The following is a 20,557-nucleotide window of genomic DNA, read 5'->3' as shown; positions in this document are numbered from 1 at the left end:
TTCTCAAGTATACTTAAGTGGCGTTTTATTTCATTATATTTTAGATTATATTATATTCATTAATATTATATGCCATTATATTAATATTATATTATTTCATTAATATTGCATTAGATTTGAAGTACACTACAAGTGTATAATTCAAAAGAATTAAAGGGATAGTTCTCAGAAACGTATAGCAAGGACATCAGTAAAATAGTCCATGTGACATCAGTGGTACAACCTTAATTTTACAAAACTACGAGAATACTTTTTTGTGCGCAAAGAAATCAAGTTGTGTTGCTGTCTATGGAGGGCCAGAGAGCTCTCGGATTTCATCAAAACTATCTTAATCTGTGATCCGAAGATGAGCGAAGGTCTTACAGGTTTGGAACAACATGAGGGTGAGTAATTCATGACAGAATTTTGACAGAATCACTACATTTTTGGGTGAACCCTGGAAGCACACTTCTTTTTCACGTTGTGAGAAACGTGTTTTTCTCTTGTCAGAGCCAGAGATAAAGCAGCATACATTAGGCCTATGATGTTTATTAATAATTTGGCAAAATTAAGCCCTTTTTCAGTTACTCTCAAAAAGAAATGATGAAAAGTTTAGTGCGTGTATGTGTGAAAGTGAAGAAGAGATACATGTAATATATTAAGGTTTCATGTTTCACAGGCAGACACAGTTCTGGTTTGGGTGCAGTTGTATTATTAAATAAAACAATCTGACTGTAGGAGAGGGAATGCATGGTAATATAATCCGCATTGGCACAGTTGCTGTGACTTAGACTGAGAGAATGAGTGTTTGCCCCAGCCCTCCTGCTGTATCATGGGCAAAGTCCTCAGGGGATTTTACAGGCCTGACCAGATAAGATTGCAGATACTGTTACAGAAGCAGATGGCACACTGATGCCTTTCTGATTTGAATAATCCGAAATGAGGCTACTTATGTACAGTTCTCCTATTGTTTCACTACAATGCACAGGTTCATCAGTACACTTAATCGTGACTATAAAAATAGGTTAATTACAGTGAGTAACTTACAGAACAAGAGCACTTAGGTGAGTCCTGGCAATTTCGTGAATTTTTTTCAGTATAAATGAATTAAACTTTCCAGTTAGGATTATATAGGGGGGAAAAAAAAAATCAATATTGACAATAATGTATTCCCCCTCTTGTCGTTCCAAATCCATATGACCCTTAATATTCTTATGTCCAACACAAAGAAATTGCACCCTGACAAGAGAATCATAAAGAATGAGCCTCAAAGGGCCTAACTCTTCTTTGATTTTGAAAGTAAGAAATCTGATGGGCCAATTTCCCAGGGAAGGTGTGAGTTAAAGAGGGTGGAGAACTGGGTGAGAGTCAAACAAGGACGTCATTCTGTGCAGGAGAAGTCGAAGGCTGCATACATATTTGTAAATAGATATTTTCATTGTTATGATGTCTGTCATATTTGTGAGATCTAATATATAGCATTCGTTTTTACTGCTCTGTTGTGTCAGCTTCCCTCATACTGAATTCCCTGTGAAGTTAACATGACATGCATGTTATAGATTTTATTGTAAAAAAAAAAATGTTATATAAGGGTGTAATTTTATAAAAATAGTTTGACACCTCATATTGTTTAATCACAATTTCATAACTGATCTTTTGGTGAAACGACAGTCTTTTCTCTGGTGATGTATGCTGGACTTCTCCAATCATTTATTTTACTGAAACCACAATCAACTGCAAGCTTATGCTCATTTTCTAATGCAGGGCTGACACCTCAAAATCCATTTAACAGCTGATGCATAGAACAAAGTCCCCGCCCTACATTATTTTCTTTTTCAATAATCCTTTTTACTCAGATGTGCGTAACAATATGGAAGAAAAGGTCTGTCCACTTCATCACAACTTTAATCAAACTTTAAAACTTGTTATTCCTCTGAAATGACTTTTCTTTTGCCCCACACAGGCTATTCGATAATGTTAACCAATAGTCAGATAGTTACAATCCAATCAATTCACCATGGATAAAATCACTGCATTTTAAACAGTATCTTCTATCACTTGGAAATATTTGAAATTTCAGAAGTAAAATGGGTTTCAAATGGAGATTCACATTGACTTTCACATAAAAATGAAACATTTATTTATGAATTCCTTAGTGACCCTTGTGAAAAAGAAGTAGACTTTATCATACTTTTAAAATAAGTGCTTATTGTGGAAACACAATCCTTTAAAAATATATACTTTTAAGTTAATATATTTTAAATGTATCTAATTGCATCTTACAAATGTGTAATTACAAATATGTTTAAATACATGACATAAATGTTGCAACGGAAATGTTGAAATAAATTTTAATTTACCAAATTCAGTACAATAGAATTATGAAATTCCATATAAAAAAGCACTTAAGTCGTATTTAAATGGTTCAAAAAAAGCACAGTTAAGTTCAACTAATTGCATATATAATATAAATCTAAACTAATGCATTTTATTTTAATTGCAAATAACATGCAATTAAGTGTCAAAACATTACTTTCAGTTCACACTTAATGTATGTAATATCAAATAACACACTACAGTTAATGTTAATCAAGTACCTTACATGTAAGGTTAGTCAGCACATAAAAGTAAGCGTCCATCTTTAAAGCGCTTTAAACATAATAAAACATAATGACTTAAACTGTAGGCCTAAATTTAAGTTAAACTTTTAATGTGACATTAAAGTGCGCTTTCTAAAATGAAACATGAAAGTCATGAGAGTGTACTCTCTTTCAGTACAAGTGGCCTTTTATTTCAGTAATAATATATGATCTGCAAGTACAGTTAAAAAAACAAAAAACAAAACATACTTTTAAGATTTGCAGTTGCACACGCAGCACAACTAAGTGCGCTTCTTTTCACAAAGGGATGAATGCTGTTGTGTAAAAGAGGAAGTAAATAATAGGACTTGTGTCCTTTCCTTCTTTCACCACTTCTCCTTTAATTCAGCTCTGTCGCAAAAGCATTTTGGTTGCTAAATGAATTATGCAGCGAGGCAGCTGAACCTGGAACATTTAAGTCATTGCACTGAGTTCTGTTTGTACTTTTTAACTGATGCTGGATACCAGCAGTACAGAGCCATGTGAGGACACGCTATGTTACAGTGGTTTGGTTTTATTGAATTGTCTGCAATTTCCTTGCCTTCTGTTGGCCGTCTGTCTGATTGGAGATCCCCCGAGGTGACACAGTGAATGTCTCTCGTCCCTGACTCAGCATATGTCCTGCCAGTGAACCATGCTAGTGCTGGCTAAGGCAAGCATCACTATTACTATTATTCATAATAAGCTATCAGACTTATAATTCTTATGTGGTGGATGATAAAACAGGCTAAAAAAATAATCACATTCTCAACACTAAGAAAAAAATGGTTCTTTTAAGATCTGTTCACTAAATAATGTTTCTTTAAGGAACCAACGTTTTTGGGAAATCTTTTTGGAACCTTAGCAGTGCCTTGTCTCTGACATTTGGCAGTGAGTTCTCTACAGACAAGCCCCACTCACATTTCCTCTGAAATTCTAAAAATCTAGTTATATCTTATCAACAAATAATTAAAGGGTTATAATAATTAAAGAGGTCAAAACTGTACACAAAACCATATCAGGAAGAGAGTAGCAGTCATTACTTTTTTAGTATTAGTGTTAGCATTTAGCATTGGTAAATCAGACTTTTGTGAAAAATTAATATACTGTAGCATACTTTTAAAAAGAGTGTTACAGAAATAAGATACTTTTTTTTGACACTTAACTGCATATTATTTACAATTAAATAAAAATATATTATAGGTTAAATTGATATTAAATGCAGTTAGCTGAACTTTTTTTAAGTATAATAATTACTTCTATTGTCTTTGAAATATGGTTAAGTGTACTGCTGAATGTACTGACAAGCATTTAAGCTAAAATACACTATAATGTCATTTCTATTGAGACTTGTGTCATGTATTGAAATATATTTGCAGTTACACATTTGTAATGAAGTTTCAACTTAGTACAAAGTACATTTAAAACTAACTTAAAATGAAATATCAAATAACACAATGCAATCCAAATTATAATCAATAATCCTTACATGTGCTTTAGTATTTTAGTTGACACATCAAAATAAGTTTACTTATAAAGCACAACCAACGATTATAAAATAACTAAATAGTAAAACTTTCAATTTTACATTATTACGAAGTGCACTTTTTAAAAGTGTACTTAAGCATGTTAAGAAACAGTCATGAAAGTGCCTCTATACACTTAAGTGGCCTTTTATTTCAGTATTATTATACTATCTACAAGCACAGTGTTTTATACGTTTAAGATTTGAAGCACACTACAAGTACACATTCAATACAATTAAGCACACTTCTTTTCTACAAAAGTAATCTTATAAAAATGTCCTAAATCATAAGTAGATTAGTGTTTTGTTACAGAGTCTATGTGTGTGTTTATTGGGTAATGCTCAGCTATAGCACTTCATTAGTCATGGGTGAGATCTCAGTCTTGCATATCCTGCATACAGCTGTTTCTCACTGAGCATGGACTGTAGATAGGGAAATTCTCCCAGATCCCACAAGATCAATGTGTCATGATCAGTAATTCACCACTGTACATAAAACATACAACAGCAGTGTAGCATAAACAGCTACGTCAGATCCTCTTACTGTTGTTTATTACCCAGGAACTGTTCGTTGAAAGCGCTGATGTTTGGCTGTTGTGCAGTGAATCTGCCCATCCCCCGCAGCAGTAAGCCTGAGTCATGGCCTCATCCCCTCAGAGCACTTCCCACAGTCAGCTGCCTGTTCTAGACACTAGACACTGCTTAGGCCTGAGAGGAGCTTCGTACACAGAACCTACAAGTGCATTTGACCACAACATTAGGCTCTTTTTATACAGTGCTGGCTGGAGGTCTCAAACTCTGTAAACCAGTTTTAAGAGCCCCTGAGAAACAAGCTTATAATCATCTCTCTCTTTTGCCCTATTATTTGAAGTCAGACTGAGAGTGAGCTCGAACATTGAGCAGCTCCACAGATTTAAAGGGAAAAGGTTCCTGCGCTGTATTCATGTATGAAAGATAACAACAAATTTGATTGAATGAGATGATAGCTAGGTTTCAAAACCTAGGGTTTTATGTTAGCATGCTAAGCTAACATTGGAGTGTTATTATAAACATAAACTGAGAGTGAGCTCGAACATTGAGCAGCTCCACAGATTTAAAGGGAAAAGGTTCCTGCGCTGTATTCATGTATGAAAGATAACGACAAATTTGATTGAATGAGATGATAGCTAGGTTTCAAAACCTAGGGTTTTATGTTAGCATGCTAAGCTAAAATTGGAGTGTTATTATAAACATAAAATACATCACACAAATATCAGATAAAACTATTTTATAGATCATTTTCAGTGTTTCAGTGTCATTGCTCATTGTCCTTGTTATTTTAGTAGCATTGAGGTACTATTCTATTTTTCGTATATTTTGATGAATTAGTTTTTATATTTTCTGTTTTAGTTTTAATTTTAGTTAAAATTTTTGTAATTTTGTTGTTTATTTGTCATTTTTATTCATTTTTTAATATATCTATATTATATGTTACCCTAGTTTTTATTTATTTATTTATTTTTTGTTATTTTACATCAGGTTATTTAGTTACATCAAACTAATTAGATTAATATATTCATGTATAAGTGTATGTATGTACGCATCTGGGGTCGGTAAGATAAGCTTTTTTAATGTTTTTGAAAGTTATGCTCACAAAGGCTTCATTTATTTGATAAAAATACAGTAAAAACAGTAATATTGTGAAATATTGCAATGTAAAATTAGTGAACACACACATGTATATGTGTACACACACACACACACACACACACACACACACATATATATATATATATATACACACTGAACAAAATTGTAAACGCAACACTTTTGTTTTTGCCCCCATATTATATTATATTATATTATATTATATTATATTATATTATATTATATTATATTATATTATATTATATTATATTATATTATATTATATTATATTATATTATATTATATTATATTATATTATATTATATTATATTATATTATATTATATTATATTATATTATATTATATTATATTATATTATATTATATTATATTATATTATATTATATTATATTATATTATATTATATTATATTATATTATATGTTTTACTGACATTGTTTTATCCATGCCTTAAAATTTCAGAAGGCATCATAATTCCGCTTACCTTTTTAAGTAACTTTTTAAGGCAGCATGCCATGATGCCTTAAAATGCTGTGTATGTAGGCAGTGTACTAGGCAGGGAAACAGTGCTAATGTTAGCTATTTAGGCTTTGGATTCCACAGAATGATCCTCAAACAGTCATCAGTACACCAGCAGAGCAGATGGAGATTATCAGGCTTTGCTCAACATCTGTAACGAGGCTCAAAATGGCAGGAGGCTGATTTGCATATGTATGAGCAGTGCACCACTATTGGAGTAAACCATTGACATGTAAGTCAACCATCCACAGTATCACCTTTCATATTTAACTCTCTTTTGATGTGCTCGAATGAATGTTATAGACTCAAAAAAAGGAGCCTTTTTCATGCTGTTTAAACGGCAGCTCTCTTTGCTTTTGCAGTGGTCAGTGTGCATTACGTGTTATTGAGTTATGCAGACACGCAGCTGTGGGGGTTGAGACTCATTTTAAGCTGCCCACATCTGATTGAGTCTTGCTCTTGCAGTGTCTCTAGGGAATTGCTGGCAGGATATGAGCTCTGACGGTAATGCAAGTGGACTGTCCCACCCCCTCTGCTCTTCCCCGCAGTCAATGCTGATGAGGCCCTGGAGACGTGGACAGAAGAACACAGATGTATGCGGATATAGAAGATCCACTGATGCAGTGATCCACAGCACTGGAGATAAACAGCATGCTTGTGAAATTGGTTTGTCTTACTGTAAAGTGTAATGGTAAGGCACATTTTACTTTTAGTGCTTGAGCACTTCCTGTTCTGAAGGCCTTGTGGAGATTTGTCGAGGGAACCTTATTGGTTTTTGGGGGAAGGTTTTGCATCTTCTCAATCAATAACGAGACATTATTTCGGATCAAAGGTCATTAGTGTGCCATGAGCCGTTCCCTAATCTAAGGAAGGAAGTCATTTGTAATAGGCTGCCAACGCAACATCTGCTGTACACACAATATGGTGGCTATTTGTTTTATATATTTATAGCAAGATTATCTTTGTTAATCATTACCAGCTATGTTTGTTGGTCCACCAGCTACCAGCATAAAGCACATTTACCATTTAATACAAATTATTGATTTAAACCTAGGTTAAACCTGAAAAAGTTAAATAGAAATGTGCTGGTTTTTCAGTTGGATTCAGCTAATGTCTTGTGTTGTATAAATACAAGTGTAGGACTTGATTGGAAGGCATTTTAAAGCATTTGTTAGAAATGCCATGTCAGCTATGAAATACTAAGAAAGGCCTCGCCCAGGTTTACCTTACAAAGAACTGCATCTCCCTCTAGTGTTAAAACAATGTTATTGTGACATTTATTGGTAGTAGGACTTACACTACACTTACACATTTTTTAAAAATGTCTTTGAAAGAAGTCTCTTATGCTCACTGCATTTATTTGACTAAAAATACAGTAAAACAGTATTATTAAATTATGTTAAATTATATTATATTATATTATGTTATAACAGTGTATTATAATTTAAAATAAAACAATAAATTAATTATATTATATTATACGTATTATAAAAATATATTACAATGTAAAATAACTGTTTTCCAAGTCTAATATATATGGCAAAGCATGTAAATCATAGTTTCTACAAAAACATTAAACAGCATAAACTGTTTTCAGCTTTGATAAGAATAACAACTATTTTTAATAATTGAGAACCAATAATAACGGAGCAGCAAATCAGCATATTAGAATGATTTCTGAAGGATCATGTGACACTGAAGACTGGAGTAATGATGCTGAAAATTCAGCTTTGCGTCACAGAAATAAATTGCATTTTTAAAATATATTAAAATAGAAAACAGTCCCTTTAAATTATAATACTATTTCACAATATCACTGCAATTTTTGACCAAATAAATGCAGCCTTGGTGAGCGTAGGAGATTTCTTTCAAAATCATTGGCTCCATCTAGTGTTGTAAAAGTGATATTTTGACATACATTGGCAAATTATGAGACAGCAAGCATGTTTTATGGAAAATACTTAAGTTCCTCTTTAGGCTAAATGTCATGTGCTGTAGGTGGATAGCAATCAAACAATCCGTTTAATCATGTTACATTTGTTTGTGAGAATCCAAGGCAGGTTTATTTAAATAGCAGATTTCACAGTGATAAATCAGTGTGCTTTACAAAAAAAAACAAAAAATTTTTTTCATTAGTTGTGCCATTTAGAAAGATTCTGCTGAACACCTGTTAATTATCTTGCATTAAGACCAATAAGATCAATAGCATGTGTGATATTTTGAAAACTAGCATAGCCTAACAAAGCTAATACATTAAAACAACATCCCTAATATCATGTACGCCCCCCCTTCTGCTGCCAAAACAGCTCTGATGCATTGAGGCATGGACTGAACGTGTCCTGTGGTATCTGAGACCAAGACATTAGCAGATGCTTGAAGTCGTGCCAATTATGAGGTGGGGCCTCCATGGATCAGATTTGTTGGGATCAGCACGTCCCATTGTTGCTCAATTGGATTGAGATCTGGGAAATTTGGAGGCCAAGGCATCACCTTGAACTCTTTGTCATGTTCCTCAAACCATTCCTGAAAGAGGCCACAGGGAACACCGCTGCCATGAAGGGTGTACGTGGTCTGCAGCAATTTTGAGGTTTATGTGTATTCAGTCTGGCAGTCTGATTATTAGAGTTGCTGAACTTTCCGTGTTGATTTACTGTTGTGACATGACCCAAATTTACCACGTGCAACAGAGAAGGCTGGTACTAGAATCATTTGTTTTGACAATAACTGCACACAAAATATAAAGACCACAAAACTATTGTCATTAAAGTAGTAGATTATTCAGGTACAAATAAATTAGCATACATGTAACTGCAGCTCAATGTGTCCATGATGACATCATTAAACGTCCTGCACGTTGTGCACAATGTTAATGAAATGCCATTCAATACTCCATTTTACAATATATTAATATAACTTATAGGGGTCATATGATGTTGCTAAAAAGAACATTATTTTGTGTATTGAAATGTGTTTATGCGGTTTAAGGTTAAAAAAACACATTATTTTCCACATAATGTACATTATTGTTTCCCCTCTATGCTCCGTCTTTCTGAAACACGTCGATTTTTACAAAGCTCATCGGTCTGAAAAGCGAGGTGTGCTGTGATTGGCCAGCTATCCAGTGCGTTGTGATTGGCCGAATACCTCAAGCGTGTGACGGAAATGTTACGGCCCTACCATACTGTGATCACCTGTCCGGCCGGGGCGACGAGACAAAAACATGAAAACCCATTATAAACGAGGCATTTGTTGCATCCAGTGGGGACATAATAACGGATTATGACTTATACTGTCTTTTTACGCATTGCGTTGCATCATGCCGTGTAAACATAAAACCATGTCTGCATTTCCAAACAAAGTAGTTTCGCTTTCACAACGAAGCACACAGCGTCTTCACGACATGGCAGCGGCAACAATACTACAGCGAGAATCAAAGTTACGCCTTCTTTCTTTGCGTGAACATTTGGGTGGCGTTATGCAAATCTTCCCACATAGTGAGGTAGACATGTGGGGGCGTGTTAGAACGAGCCGTTTTAGGTAGGTGTGGCTGACTCTTAACTTTGATAAAGAATATCTCTTTGGATTTGAGACTTTAGTCTTTGCAACTTTACAGATCTTCTTTATGCACCAAGAGCTTGTAACACTCCAAAGAGAAAGGAAAACTTGAAATCGCATCATATGACCCCTTTAAACTCGATGATGACATTTGTTTGAGGTTATATAGAATATTGTAGAAACCACATGTATATACTGCAGATATTGTTGGCTCTGTGACAGAGTTCTTATGGACCTCTATTGTACCTCACGTAAAAGAGCATCGAAGGTTTCTGACATTTTTCACATCATCTTTTACTTTATATATAAAGGCTGAAAGTTTGGATCCAAATGCAAGAGGGCAGCAGAGAGTCACGTACTGCGCTCATCACTGCAATAAATAATTAAATAAAATAGACGACTATTTATTTATTTATTTATTTTCTTTCTTACTTAATTACTTAGCCTACAGATGTCAATGGGACAGTAACCTCCAAAATTGTACAATCTATGTAATCTACAATTGTGTAGCCTACACCTAACGGTTGCTTACTAGTGCCTCAAAGATACATATTATTGCATTAATAGACCTTTTAACCAGGGTCCTTTTACCCCAGTGACAGCTGTACTGTCATTTTTTTCTGAGTGTAGATTTAATTTAATTATTGATACATTTTTGATTTGATGAAAGAAATAGTTTTATGCAAACCTACATATCAGAATTGAGGCTCAATAAAGTCTAAGCATGTTATGCAATAAAATGCAGTTGGATCAGTATTGCCCACATATATCAAAATATGTGTATATGTGAGTATGAATACACACATACCTTTCTTGATAACTGGAGTAATGATGCTGAAAATTCAGCTTTATATCACAGGAATAAATTACATTTTAAAATATATTTCAATATTAAACAGTTTTTTTTAATTGTAATACTAATATTTCATGAATATGTCTTTTACTGTATCTTTTAATATAATTAAAATGTACCTGCCCTAAACTTTTAAGCAGTTATGTATTTAAATCTAAACCAAACAAAACCACAGGTTGTTTCCTAGCCCAGAGAGGAATGCTATTAATGGCAAAATAAATAACATATTTAAATATAATGCTCATGTCTGCTTTTTTTGCCAAATCCATTACCAGGGATAATCTTACAATTATATTGGCCGTTCAGAGGATCAGCCGGCTTCAAAACTGATATCAGCTCTCAGCAGCTGTTGTGGTGATATGGGGTTATGAATATGACGAGCGTTGAAATAAATTAGACAAGTATGTTGATCTCAAGTACATGTGTGCTACAGAAATAGCACCATCAGTCAGAAATCAGTGGATGCTGTGTACTCTCATTTTTACTTAAAGCTTAAACTCTTAATTTTTATGATAATGCAGATCAATTTAATGATAATGCAGAACGTACAACAAGAACACAAGAAAGATGCCCAAATCACCGGTATACAGACAGCAGGGTGTGATATTAATTTAAGAAGCATGTCTGGCTTCCAGCATGATGTTAGTGATGCTGACAAACACATCTTTAACGTGTCAGCCTTCACTTTAACTTACAATAAAATCTATCCAACAGCAGAGAACAGGTGTGACCTAAAAAACCTCACAGGCTGAATATTCGGTGTGCAATGTGCATGATATCTTTGATATCATAGTTACTCTCAATCTGTTCGTCCACCCTTCACTCTTTATCTGGAGGTACAATCATGTTGTGCTCAGACATGGTCAACATCCGTGTTGAGGAAAGTTACTTTTAAAAGTAATGCATTATAATATTGTGTTATAACTAATTGCGTTACTTTTAATGGAAAGTAATGCGTTACGTTACTTTTGCTTGTTTGTTTTTAATATAAAAAAGTTATATTTTTGGCTAATGTGAAAGCCCTTTCACACATTTCACGCCTTTCACAAAGCGAAATGAATACGCTTCAGGCTGATGGAAATGTAAATTCACGTCTGTACAGTAGAGGGCGCAGCTCAAACACATTTCTGCTGTGCTGCCATTCTGGATCGTTTGAAGAATAGGACGCAGAAGAAGAAAGTTCAACACTCACACAAATGTGATATTTAAACATTCCTTTAACAGTCATTTTTTCTTATTTGTATGGTTGAATTGTTGGATCATTGAAGTTGTTGGATCATATATATATATATATATATATATATATATATATGTATATATATATATATATAAATCTTCAAAGATATTTCTTCTAAATTAAAAAGTAATGCGTTACTTTACTAGTTATTTAACTTGCATTACTTGTGATGCTTTACCACCTGGTCAACATATATTTATACGTATATTACTAGTGGGTGAATTGAGAAAAATGACTGGTCAAACATTTCTTGAGGTCTGGAGGGGTTGTTCCCTACTTGGAGATAAGAAAGGTACCTTTCAAAAGTTTGGGGTCACTAGGCCTATATGTTTTTTGTTTCATGTTTTTGAGAGAAGTCTCTTCTGCTTTTATTGAAGACTCCATTTATTGAATCAAAAATACAGTAATATTGTGAAATATTATTACAGTTTAAAATAACTTTTTTCTATTTGAATATATTTGAAAGTGTAATTTATTTCTGTGACGCAAAGCTGAATTTTCAGCATCATTAGGCTACTCCAGTCTTCAGTGTCACATGATCTTTCAGAAATCATTCTAATATGCTGATTTGCTGATCTTTGTCACTCTTGATCAATTTAATGCAGCCTTGTTGAATAAAAGTATTAATTTCTTAAAAAAAAAAACTAAATCATACCCCAAATTTTTTTGTTGCTACAAGTACATCAACAGATAGCAAACAATCATTTGAAGACTCGTATTTATTTATTTCTATCCCAGACACATTTGGTAATGTCCAACATCTTCGGTGGAAACTGATGTTGATTTATCTTTCATTTTACATCTATATTCCCCTCAAAGGGAAATTGCTTTTTTATCGTGTTTAATATTGAGCATATTGTCTTGAAGTCTTTACAAAATGCTCACACAACACACATACAAATACCGCCTTAATTAAATATATACATTCTCTTTTACTATCTTACCATATTTACAAGTCACCCCGATGAGCATCCATTCAGTGTTGCTGGCTTTTTCAAGTCCATTACGTACGAAAACATATAAAAATAAAGCTGCCTCTTATTATTAACAATCGGATGAGTTTGTGTGGCATGGTGTTAGGAAGCAGAGTGTGGTTTTCGGTTGCGTTTCGCGCGTCGGGTCGGTGGAAAGCTGATGAACTCAAAGTGTTTGGGTTGGTCTGAGTTTGGGAAGGGGAGCGGTCCTTTGTGGAGGCGCTTAATGAAGTGAACTTCCCGCTGGTTCTCCCTGGTTTTGGAGGCCTTGATGGGCCGACCCTTTCTGCTGAAGGCCACGTACCAGCCCTCATATTTAGCGTTCTGGAAAGCAGTGTAGTTGTTCTCCAGGACGATCTCTGTGAAGATGCAGTCCCTTCCTCTGCCATTAGGCTGCGAGAAACAGAGAAGAAGACGTCTCTGGTTACTTATGTAACCATGGTTCCCTGAGTAGGGAACGAGACACTGCGTCCTCTAGGTTTCCCATAGTGACCCCTAAAGGACACAGTTCGAAGTTCCCATGAAAGGGAACTCATGTTATTTCACTGAACTTTAAACTCAAAACAGGTGAATAACTGTGAAATTAAGGAGTTACTAAATGACACTTTATTAATGATCAATTACTTTAATAATACATTTAATGTACATTACATATAATTATGTAATTACTTATAAACAACGCTTTCCCCCCCACACTGAAAACAAGTTTACAATGTATCATCTGAATCTGTCCGTTGCATTCTGACTTTTTCCTGAACAATTGATTTTCACATAAAGGATATATAATTTTGTATATTTTTATTTTAGGATATAATTTCTTATTTTTTGACCTGTTATTGCTGTCTTTTAAAATATTTATCAAATAAATTAAGTAACAAAGCCTGGGTTTATTTTATGTTTTACTAATCTTACAAAAGTCATTATTACATTATTCCACATACATAATATATTGTAAAAGAATATACTTAAGTGTGAATTGAATGTAATGTTTTCAGACACTTTATTGCATGTTATTTGCAATTAAATGAAAATGCATATTAAATGTAATTAGTTGAAATAAGAGTGCTATTTTGACCCACTTAAGTAGGACTTAAATACATCTTTATGTAATTTCATAATTACTTATAATGTACTTCTACTGTGTTAAATTGTACTGCCGAATGCACTGACAAGCATGTATGATAAACTAAAATATACTTTTATGCCATTTCTGTTAAAACTTGTCATTTATTTACATTTAACATATTATACATTTGTAATGATGAAGTTGCAATTTACACTGTAAAAAAATGGCACAATGCACTGTATTAATATGAAATTTTTTACAGGTGTTTTACCTGTCTATCAGTGTTTACTGATGTAATATTGAATAACACACTACAGTTAAAATTATAATCAAGTACTTTACGTGCTTTATTATTTTAGTCAACACATACAAATAAGTGTACTTATTTAAAGCATGACCAATTAAAAAGGTATTATAATTGAAACTTAAGGATTTAAAATATACGTTAAAGATAAAACCTTTAATTTGTCATTATTACAAAGTGTACTTTTTAAAAGTGTACTTAAGTGTGTTAAGAAACATAATGAAATGTGTCTCTCTTTGAGTGCACTTATGTCACCTTTTATTTCATTAGCATTATATTATACAACTACATTATACAACTAAGCACACTTCTTTTTCACAAGGGTTGGATTCATACTGACAGCTATCAGTATAGCTGTATAAAGTCATGTTCATAGACTGCAAGTAGCCGCTGGTCATGTGATCTCAACACGGCAGCCGCCATGATGGGCCGCACCACCAGACTTTGTTTTAGATGTTTATTAATTCCAAATTTCCAAAAGGAATTTAAAGTGCTTTCAAATGGCTTGGGTCTTATGTAATCAGTGTTTTGACTCGCTCTGCCCATCTTTATTTATTCTTCCTCACAGCCTGTGCCCTCATCTCTCAACATGCTTCACTTCATGCTCTCACTGTCTCCATCTAGTTGTCCCAGCGCTTTGTCTCATAGCGCTGAAGACATTTTTTCCACTTCCGTGAAGGAAGAAGTGGCTTAACATCTGACTAAACACAGAATGGTTGTGAAAGCTGTTTCCTTCACAGGCCTGGCCGTCGAGTCTCCGTGATCTTCATTCTCCTGTAGAAGACGCCGTTCACACCATAGCTGCTGATCTATATGTCCTGATAATACCTCACCCATCACTGCATTTGCACAGCCAGTGAGTTTAGTTGGCATTTTGATAACTCTTGTTGTTTTTAACAGTAAATGTTATGAGTTTATGAGATATAATATGAGTTTGGAGTGACATAAGGGTGGGTATATGATAGAATTTTTATGTTTCAAAATGGGATTTGATCAATCTGACCAAATTCAGATTTCTGTCACCACGTTTAAGACCAAGAGTTTTCAATCTTTTAAATGCCTCGGACCCCCAAATATGATCCTCCTCGTGTGAGGGATCCTCAAATATGTGTTTTCATGCATAAAAACCCAATTTAAACTGGTCTGCTAGACACTATGCCAATTTAAACGATTATTAGAAAAATATAGTTTCTATTACATTTTGTACTCACTACTGTTAGATGCCTTTTTTTTATTATTTATTTTAAGCAGGTTTTTATTTTGTATTTATTGATTTATAAAAAAATAAAATATTTTATTTTTTTACTGTTTATTTATTTATTTTTATGTTTACTTATTGATATGTAATATATCATTGTACTAATTATTTAATATAAATTTGTATTATTTATTTATTTGTTTACTCGTTTATTTATATCAGTTTTTATTTGCTTATTTGAATCTTATTTTATTTATTTTTACACTTCTTAAACAGTTTTTCTCTAAACTTTTCACGGCCCCCTGGCACACCATAATGGCTATATGTGTATGTCTGTGTAATATAATTATATAGCCTAGCCTATTTTTTTAAATTATTATTTTGATCAAATTTTGTATTATTTATTTATATTGCTTTTTATTGATTTGCTTATTTTAATCATATTTTTACCATTTATTTTCTTTACACTTTTTAAACACTTTTAATCATTTTTACACTTTTTCAACTTTTCTCTGCAGACCATTGCTGGACCCCAATTAGAAAACCCTTGTTTTAGACAACACTTTTACCCTACAACAGTGACAGGCCTACAGCTTAATTATCAAACTTTTTTTATGCTGTGTAAAATCCAGTTGGCTCAAAAATCTAATACACATTCCCCAGCAAAAATTAAAATACTTTTTCCTGCAAAATCTCCAATTAAGCTGGAGGTACATACCTTGCCCACTAGTTTCCCCCTGCGGTTCATGCACAGGTATCTGCCACTTTCTGCTCCTTTGATCCGAACACGACTTCCAAAGGTGTCCGTCTCCACATAAAGTCTGGCTGTAATGCAGTACAAGTGTTAGCAACAAACAAAATAGGCTACTGTATAGCCTTGAATAGGCTTAGCCATTTATCAAAACCATAGAACATACTGCAGTCATAATGAAAACATTCCCCAGTTAGCTCAACATTATTGAGTGCAGTGTAAAAGCAATTCTGACCCGGCCCTTGAAAAGTCACCTTTGTTGGCATAATCCAATATAATCAGGCTGATTGTTTAACCAGTTAAGTTAGATGTTGTCACATGAAGCATCAGTAGTTTTTAAGATTTCAGTATATTTATTAGCCTACATGAATATTACAATATCAAGATTTTCAAGATGACTCCACATGTTCTCCTGAAATCCCATAAGTCCTGGTTACTCAAATCAGTCTCATTTCCCCTTGCTGTTTGAAGCAAATTAACACATCCTAATCAACACAAAAGGGAAACGATTAGGCAAAGAAAAGTCTTTTGAACTATCAGCGAGTCCCTTTTCAGCCAATAAAGCAATCACGCGAAAACAGCGCTATCTGCATCGAAACCTACCGTGCGTTAATTAGCATACTGTAGTAGATGAATGCGCGACTCACCGAAAGTGTTTCCGTCCTCGGCGGTGGCGCTCACTCTCTTGCCCTGGATCTGCACGTGTCTGCCGCTGGTTCTGCTGTACAGCTGATAGACGCGAACCTGCCGCCGGCTCAGCTGGTCCGTCAGAGAGCCCTGTTCCCTCACATACTGCTTAAAATTAGGAGAAGGGTGATTCTTCTCCCCCTTTTCGGTGCAAAGGGAAAATAAGATCACATGTATTTCGCTCTCTGTTGCTGGAATAGAAAACCTTTTCGTTTTGTAGATGCCAGCAAGCACTGATCTAACTCTAGTCTAGGCCTAACTAATATGCTATGGAAAAGGATTTTGTTCTAATCTAGAGCAGTGGTTCTCAAATAGGGGCCCGCTAGAGGGCCTCAGCAAACTTAAAAGGAGCCGCAAATGATTTAAATTTATTTTAAACAAGTTACATTAAGTAGCTAATCGATGTTGATTAGAATTGTATAATCACTCGACATGTAAACTAACCTCCTGTCCTATTTTAATCTGTCCAATCAACAAATATTATTGTATTAATGAAGAACATACCGTTTTTAAAAAAAATAAACATTAATCGATTTTGAAGCTTTGACATGTAACTGACTGTAAAAGTATATCAAAGGAAGCATAATGGAGTCAAAAAGGTTGAGAACCACTACAAAATTGACTAAATTTATTGTCGAAGCCGTGCAATAAATATGACCCACTTTAACGTTACAGAAAAAAAACCACGAAAAAATAAATAAATAAAATGCAATAAATATTTACCTGCGCGTGACACCACACCACGAAGAAGTGAAAAGAGCTACAAAATAAAACAAAAGTAAGTCAATATTAGCATTTATATTTACTAACATATTGCATATTGACTAACATACATATTTAGCATATTGAATGTTAGTCAATATGCTAAATATAAAAAAATGCATAATATTGTGTGAATTAGATCATAGCACATTATGTTATATATTCACTTCAGCAAAGAATTTCTTATCAAAAAAGAAAATAAAGAAACATTTTCACTAGATAAGGTTCTCAAATGAGTTGTATGGTTCTTCTGAGATTAAAAACGCTTTGTTGTTTTGTTAAACAAAAAGACTGTACAAAAGTATAGGAAATAAACTTTAATTGCGGAACCCAAATGTTATTTTGTAGCGCCAGACAACATTTCTATCTGCGACCTGTATTTTTAAGCTTAAAAGCCTATAAATATAGCTAAATAGCAATATACTCACATGTACAAGCAGCGCTGATTTATTCCATACATTGTGAGCACGCAAAGTGTAATGTCGTATCCCGGGTTCTCCTGAATGGTAATCCAGCTCTGTGATCTCTCGATTAAATGAGCTGAGTCAAATCCATACACCAGTGAAGAGTGCAGCAGCTAGATCTTCAGACGCGCGTCTCGGCAAACACACACGCGGATAAATCCGATTAGGAACAAAACGAGCCACATGTAGTCCGGAAGATTATGGAGTTCCATCATATGTGTTTGTACAACGCAGGTCGCTGTCTAAATCATAGTTTTGATGATAATAATGGTGCAGTGGCTCCAGTGTGCTCTTGATGTTGTGTTGGCACTGTCACTTGTGGAGAGGCGCGTCTGGATCCCTCACTGCGCCAATGTGATAGACGTCAAGATCCCTCCCATGAGTGTTGCACCTTTTTCCCTCTTCAGAGACTCCTGAGCTGTGTTCTGCTAGATGAACATGTGGAGGTGTTTCCAACTTCTATAACATTCAAATGAACTGCATGACCATGTGACTATCCACAACCTACATATTTCTGGAGTAGGTTGTGAGGCCTCCTAATTTGGTCCCATCTGATGGATGATTAATCTTTCCGAATGAACGCTGATGTCTTCAGATCATCCTCTGTATTTAAAGCTTTGAGGTTCGCTGGGAAAGGGGTGTGCCGCCTGATGTTTGGTTTGTTAGGGCCCATCTCAGTGTTGGTCTTTCCCCGCGAAGGGGCCGCGGCTCACACCTTTTGCTAACCTGGCAGCTCTAATGAGAAAACAATGGTGGCTTTTAATCGCAGGACTCCAGCGGGCTTTTGTTAGCTCATGCGGAATCAACATCAAGCACTAACGATCTAACGTCAACAGGATGCTCGCTCTCCGACGCATAGTTAAGTTGCATCACAGCAATTAGTGCTGTCTTGCGAGTGTGACCATATCAGAGCCGCCACTTGGTCCCTTCGAATGAAAATTCGTGTGAACTTTTCCACCCTAGAAGAGTGAAACTCAAGGATTATATGCTGTCAATCAGTGTTTCTTAACTGGTTTTGCTTCAGAACCCTGGTTATCAAGTGGTGACCCAACACAACCAACCCATATTTAATGTAGTATGTAATTTAGTTTTGTTTATCATTTTTGAGAATCAGGACACGTCTCACAACCTGGTCATGTTGGAATCTAATTTGTCTAGTCAAAAGTGACAAACTGTGTGACAAAATACAAGTTTGATTGGATGCACCAAAATCTGTTTGTGGTCAAAATGCTGAAATATGCATTTTGCGAGTTTCACAAGTTGATTAGCCTAATTATTTTGCTATCCTAAATGCAATTACTTGTAATTTCCCTATCTGCTATCTGCAACCTATTAGATTGTGGCATATTTTTGGATCAAGACCCACTAGTTGAGGACCACTGTTGAGAGGCTATTTATTGCTTTATTTATAGAAAGTTATAGATTTTATACCTCTATTTGATCACACCGAGATCCTTTTATTCAGTTTATTAACGGACTAATCTCTGAATGAATTTAAATTCATACTGATTCTTTGGTAACTGGCCATCTGACTGGGCATGATGGCGACAGACGTGAGCATGACTCTTGACGTATATTGCCATGTTCTCCACCCATCAGTTTGTATTTTGCTAATGACAGACAGATAGTCGGGAGGTGTGAATAGTTATTGCCGATAAAGGTGGGTGAGACAGGTGTGTGTTTGATGTGAATGTAACCGGGGGACTGAATAATAGCACGAGTCTTTATGTTCTAAATCTTGCAGGAGTCTAACTGTACACGCTTTTTCACTGATATCTGATTAATTAAATAAAAAAATAAAAAATGTAAATAAAAAAATAAATGTATATACGTATTAGATTAGTGTTAAATTAAATAAAAATTATCATTACTCTTTTTTTTTTTTTTTTAGAATTTAGTCAGTTCAAGCTCATGGTCAGTTTTTGGCTCATGGGCAAGCCCAGACGCAACTTTGTTTCTGCACAAATTTTGTTTTGGAAGGAGAAATCTGCTAAATGTATTTTATGATGGCAAAATGTGCTAAACTGATCTGAGAGTACTGTACTCTAATTGGTAGCTGAATGCACAATCAAAATAGCCCAAATATTGGCTAAATATATAAACAAACATGCAAAAAGCAGAGAAACATTATTATTGACAGCACTCCAATGGACCTGATCCAATGGATGAGAAACAATGTGAATTCCTCACCTATTAAGAGACAATGTCCAGTAGTGGGAAATCAAAGGAAGACAGATGTTTATTAAACTGTGTTCTGACCCTCAGAACTGTTTGACATACTGTACATTTAAACAGTCACACCCAGACAGACACATAGAGACAAAGCAGCTTTTGCGAAAGCTTGAACTGAAGACCCACAGAGGCTCTGTGTGTGTGTGTGTGTGTGTGTGTGTGTGTGTGTGTGTGTGTGTGAACGCCAA

At 34.6% G+C, this 20,557-nt stretch overlaps 1 protein-coding gene across 1 annotated transcript; it reads right to left on the bottom strand.

Moving 5' to 3' along the window:
* Window positions 1-12,666: 12,666 nt before the first annotated feature.
* fgf17 (fibroblast growth factor 17) lies at window positions 12,667-18,455 on the bottom strand. Its single transcript, XM_016498994.1, has 5 exons — window positions 18,102-18,455; window positions 17,635-17,671; window positions 16,872-17,052; window positions 16,192-16,298; window positions 12,667-13,298 (listed from the first exon to the last, which is right to left on the bottom strand). The coding sequence occupies exons 1-5, from the start codon at window positions 18,131-18,133 to the stop codon at window positions 13,008-13,010; spliced, it is 648 nt and encodes a 215-aa protein (XP_016354480.1). The 5' UTR covers window positions 18,134-18,455; the 3' UTR covers window positions 12,667-13,007.
* Between the last annotated feature and the right edge of the window lie 2,102 nt (window positions 18,456-20,557).

The sequence above is a fragment of the Sinocyclocheilus anshuiensis genome, unplaced genomic scaffold, assembly GCF_001515605.1.
Source record: "Sinocyclocheilus anshuiensis isolate Anshui unplaced genomic scaffold, SAMN03320099.WGS_v1.1 scaffold1163, whole genome shotgun sequence".
In the NCBI taxonomy this organism is placed as follows: Eukaryota; Metazoa; Chordata; class Actinopteri; order Cypriniformes; family Cyprinidae; genus Sinocyclocheilus; species Sinocyclocheilus anshuiensis.
The sequence above is the reverse complement of the archived record's forward strand: the minus strand, read 5'-3'. Positions and strand labels throughout refer to the sequence as shown.

Excerpts from the sequence above, each read along its gene's own strand:
- fgf17 (XM_016498994.1), bottom strand. The coding sequence starts at position 18,133 with ATGTATGGAATAAATCAGCGCTGCTTGTACAT. Across the intron at positions 17,672-18,101 it reads AATCAGCGCTGCTTGTACAT|CTCTTTTCACTTCTTCGTGG; the intron begins GTGAGTATATTG and ends TTTATTTTGTAG. Across the intron at positions 16,299-16,871 it reads CGAGGACGGAAACACTTTCG|CCAGACTTTATGTGGAGACG; the intron begins GTGAGTCGCGCA and ends ACTGCATTACAG.